The sequence below is a fragment of the Mus caroli genome, chromosome 17 (assembly GCF_900094665.2).
Source record: "Mus caroli chromosome 17, CAROLI_EIJ_v1.1, whole genome shotgun sequence".
Lineage (NCBI taxonomy): Eukaryota > Metazoa > Chordata > Mammalia > Rodentia > Muridae > Mus > Mus caroli.
The window spans coordinates 31,857,756-31,862,106 of NC_034586.1; the positions used below are offsets into that span (position 1 = coordinate 31,857,756).

General features: G+C 50.1%; 2 protein-coding genes across 4 annotated transcripts in view; one reads left to right on the forward strand and one right to left on the reverse strand.

Annotated features, from left to right (window-relative positions):
* Positions 1-607: 607 nt before the first annotated feature.
* Csnk2b (casein kinase 2 beta) overlaps positions 608-4,351 on the reverse strand; it is a 5,871-nt gene continuing 2,127 nt past the window's right edge. For 2 of the 3 annotated variants that reach the window (XM_021150116.2, XM_021150119.2), the window contains exons 3-7: positions 4,000-4,102; positions 2,692-2,807; positions 2,228-2,303; positions 1,897-2,086; positions 608-846 (exon numbers count right to left, since the gene is read on the reverse strand). In XM_021150116.2, the coding sequence (XP_021005775.1) occupies positions 756-846; positions 1,897-2,086; positions 2,228-2,303; positions 2,692-2,807; positions 4,000-4,102 (576 nt within the window). In that variant the 3' untranslated portion in view covers positions 608-755. The remainder of the gene's footprint in view (positions 847-1,896; positions 2,087-2,227; positions 2,304-2,691; positions 2,808-3,999; positions 4,103-4,351) is intronic. The other variant, XM_021150118.2, reaches the window with a different exon arrangement.
* Positions 4,333-4,351, forward strand: part of Gpank1 (G-patch domain and ankyrin repeats 1) — a 5,129-nt gene continuing 5,110 nt past the window's right edge. The window contains exon 1 of the mRNA XM_029471515.1: positions 4,333-4,349. The gene's annotated coding sequence lies outside the window, so the exon portion shown is untranslated. The remainder of the gene's footprint in view (positions 4,350-4,351) is intronic.

Consider the following 4,351-nt stretch of genomic DNA (forward strand, 5'->3'; position numbering starts at 1 on the left):
AAATAAATCTTTAAAAAAAAAAAAAAAAAAAAGAAGAGCACCAGCTGGCTCTTTATCAGGTGTCTTCATCCTAGACATGCCTTGAAAGGCCTGTACCCCCACTTCAGGGACCTGTCTCTGCCACTACCTGCTGTCCACCCATACAGTAGGCTTGGCCCCCATTATGCTGGGAGAGGTTGGCCAGAGACAAGCCTTCCCACCTTTTCCAGATGGCTGGCTCAGGTCTCCCTGCAGGGGGCACAGACACCACTGAGCAACAGTTGGGGCTCTCTGGCTCCTCTCCAGTTTTATTTACTGTAGGGTTATATTCCCTTTAACAGCAAGACTGAGGGAGGGGACTTCCCATAAAGTCCCTACAGCAGCCACAACCCCAGCCCCAAGAGAGCAGGTGTTCTCCAACCTCTGAAACCTTTCCCTTCAATCGTGCACTTGCGCTCACCCAACCTAGAGTGCTGCTCTGACACACTATCTGTACATGGTACAGATTCATGAAGCCGCAATCTGGGCTGCTTCCAACCTAGGGAGGATGGGCTAGAGCAAGAGGGTTCCCGGAGTGCAGTAGCCCACCCCTTCTTGCCCCCAGCCTGTCCCCAGCAACACACAGTAGGAGACAGCTCATGGCCTTTTCTTCCTTTATTTCATATTCCCACCACAGTAACAATTCCTTTAATTTAAACTAAAAACCATAGACTTCCTGAAAGGGTGGCAGCAGAGGAATGGTGGTGTCACAGACAGAGGGAGAGGTGGGTAGGCAATCAGCGAATAGTCTTGACTGGGCTCTTGAAGTTGCTGGCGGCTTGGAGCTGCAGCTGGTAAGCCATTGGATGGATCTTGAAACCATAGAGCCTGGGTGAAGGAGGTCAGAGAGGCAGCACGGTAAGCTCTTTGCTGGCCCTGCCAGTGGCGGTCACTCCCACCCCAGCCTCCTCACATCGACTCCACAGGACCCCAATCTCCCTGCACATGAATACATGAAACATGTCTCTCTCTTATTTGGGGAGGGGCTAGTTTTTCAAGACAGGGTTTCTGTGTCTAACAGAGCCTTGGCCTCAAAATAAAGAGATCTGCTTGCCTCTGCCTCCCCTTGTGCAACCATCCCCAGCTTAAGAATGTACCATAAACATTCACTAAAATTAAAATTCCAGGCCAGGTAATGGCCTGCCTCATTTATAGTCTTATTTATAGCTTGAGATCAACTTAGCCAACAACGACCCTGTCAAACATTCCCTGTGCCCCTCACAACACCCGTGCCAAACCAACCAACCAAAAACACACAGTGAAAGTATAGCTCAGAGAGAGAGGACGGTTCGGCAGGCATGAGGCCAGGGGAAACCCCCAACCCATACAGGAAATTTCAAATTTAATAAGATTTAGTACTGCCGGGCATGGTGGCACATGCCTTTAATCCCAGCACTCAGGAGGCAGAGGCAGGCGGATTTCTGAGTTCCAGGCCAGCCTGGTCTACAAAGTGAGTTCCAGGACAACCAGGGCTACACAGAGAAACCCTGTCTCGAAAAAAAAAAGAAGATTTAGTACCTGTTCAAAATGGAATCTTTCTCCCCTGGTATACAGTAAAAAAAAAAAAAAAAAAAAAAAAACCAGGATGATAAGTCTCGCTAAATCACAAAGCTGAGCATCCAAAATGGGAACAGCAACAGTCACTGTTTAAATAGTCAAGTGCCACCCATTTAAAACTGTTGCTAGGCAGGTACTATTGGCATCCCTGCTTCATAGATAAGAAAATGGACTGACAAGCAAGTAACTTCTCCAGCCGCTCAGCAGGAAAAAACCCTGACTTTGGGATAGGCAGGCCTCAAGAAAGGGCTATGCTTGTCCTCAATTCTCTCCAGTCCTTGGGCAGCTCTTTGATCCTTTGTGACTGTCTTTGCTCCCCACCTGGGTACAAACTGGTTGGCAGGTCGCTTGGGCCGGTACTCTGGATGCACCATGAAGAGCATGTGAGGGAAACCAGTGCCGAAGTATGCGCCGTCCGTGTGGTGGTGTCTGGAGGACTTGGGTGTGTACACGTCCATGCACTTGGGGCAGTAGAGTTTTACCATGGCCTCGCCTGGGATGTCTGAAAGGCCTGGGAGATAGACAGCCAGACTGCAGACCAGGTATCCCCAGCGCTCCCCAACCTCCCAAAGGACTCAGGCACTGAGTACAGTAAGGCAGCTTCTGGGAGGACTGCCAGCCAGTGCCCTCCTCTCCCACTTTCAACACTCACCGATAGGAAGCATTGGCTGGTTCTCACAGTATACGCGAGGACAGTAGCCGAAGTCTCCCTGCTGGTACTTTTCCAACTAAGGTGTGTAAAACAGAAGGGACTGGTGGGTGAGCATGAAGAGGCAATCTCAACTCATTTCATGGTCCCCCCCATGTCTCCCACTTCTGACTAGAAGCCTCCTCTCTGTTGAGATAGGTCCTCAAACTCAAGTGCCTTTCCTTTGTGGGGCAGTCTGCAGAGCCCAGGGGCCATTTGCTATTTGTTCCCTGCAAACTCCTTCGTTTTCCGGTTTCATCTCCCGTCCTTAAAACACCTTCAATGGGACCCTGAGTGAGGATTCACTCCTCAGCCCGCTCTGGGTCTCTCCCTCTCTCCTCTGCCACGCTCCTTGCCAGGTAGGAACCAGGCCTCGGACCCATGCACCTGTTTCCCTCCCTGCAGAAGGAGCAGGAGCAGAGCCTCACCATTTGTGCGATGCCTCGGTTGGTGAGGATGTAGCGGGCGTGGATCAACCCATAAAGCATCTCAGCAGCCTGCTCGATCAAGTCACTCTGGTTGGGGTTGTCTTCCAGCTCTTCATCTGAAATGTGGGTGGGGTGGCGCTTGTTTAGCTTTCCTGGGTAACCCCACCTTACCTGCAAGGTGGCGCCTCCAGTTTCTCTAGTACCTGTTTCTGAGCCTTGCCCTACCCATCATCCATGCATCTGACCCAGAAACCTGGGCTTTTGACTCTTCTACAAAGCAAGACTGCTCGGCAGGGCCTTCTCTGTGTTCCTCTTTAGTCTCTGCCTGCCTCTCTTTTCACAGTAAGTAAATGTAAACACACGAACGCAGAGGAGGCAGAGGGAAAGAGGCAGCAGCACACCAAACCCGAGAGGAAACTATCGTTACGAACCAGAACTGAGCTACTTTCAGAGAGCATGGAGACAAAGCAAGAGTCATAAGGAATCAAAACAGTGAAGAAGCCAAGCACTGCTGTGTGTGCCACGACTCAGCCATCGAAAGCAGGGCAGAAAGAACAAGGGGTAAAGTCCAGTTTGGGTTATGAATGCATAGGGCTTGAGGTGGGGGAGAAAAGACAGGAGCAAGGGATCTGGGGATAGGAGAGAGAGCTGGATTATTAAAAGGAAATTTAGAAATTCAAGAAGCAAGCCAGTCTGTGATCCAGTACTCAGGAGGCAGAGGCAGGCAGATCTCTGTGAGTTCAAGGACAGCCTGGTCTACAGAATGAGTTTTAGACCAGACAAGGCTACCCAAGAAAACCTGTCTCGGGCTAGAGAGATGGCTCAGCGGTTAAGAGCACTGACTGCTCTTCCTAAGGTCCTGAGTTCAAATCCCAGGAACCACCTGGTGGCTCACAACCATCTGTAATGGGATCTGATGCCCTCTTCTGGTGTGTCTGAAGACAGTTACAGTGTATTTACTTATAATAATAAATATAATAATAAATAAATCTTTGGGCCAGAGTGAGCAGGGACTGAGTGAGCAGGGTTGACTCAAGAGCAGAGGTCCTAAATTCAATTCCCAGCAACCACATGAAGGCTCACAACCACCTGTACAGCTTTAGTGTGCTCATATACATAATATATATATATATCTTTAAAAAAGAAAACCCTGTTTCCACCTCCCACCCCCCACCAACAACAACCCAACAGCAACCTCAAGAAGCGAGTGAGCAGAGACCAGAAGAAAATGAAAACCAAGCATCTATGGAGGGGAGTGCACACTTATCACCAACCCCACAGTCAGCAACAACCCTAGGGGCACATTACCAGGTTCCAGGTCTAAGATCATGTCCAGAGCTTGTCGATAGTGAGGCACCTGCTCATTGAGTCCAGTAAGATTAAATTTGTCCTGGATGTAGTCTTCATCCACCTACGGGCACAGGGAAGCCAAGAGGTTGAAAATAATATAGGAAGGCCCATCTTCCACCTGGGCCCAAGGGATGTCTTATCCTCAGCCAAGTCACCTCTCTTGTGTCCTATTCCCAATTCTGCAGAGGTACTCAAGTCTCACAAAAACTGCAGCCCAGGCCGGGCGTGGTGGCGCACGCCTTTAATCCCAGCACTCGGGAGGCAGAGGCAGGCGGATTTCTGAGTTCGAGGCCAGCCTGGTCTACAAAGT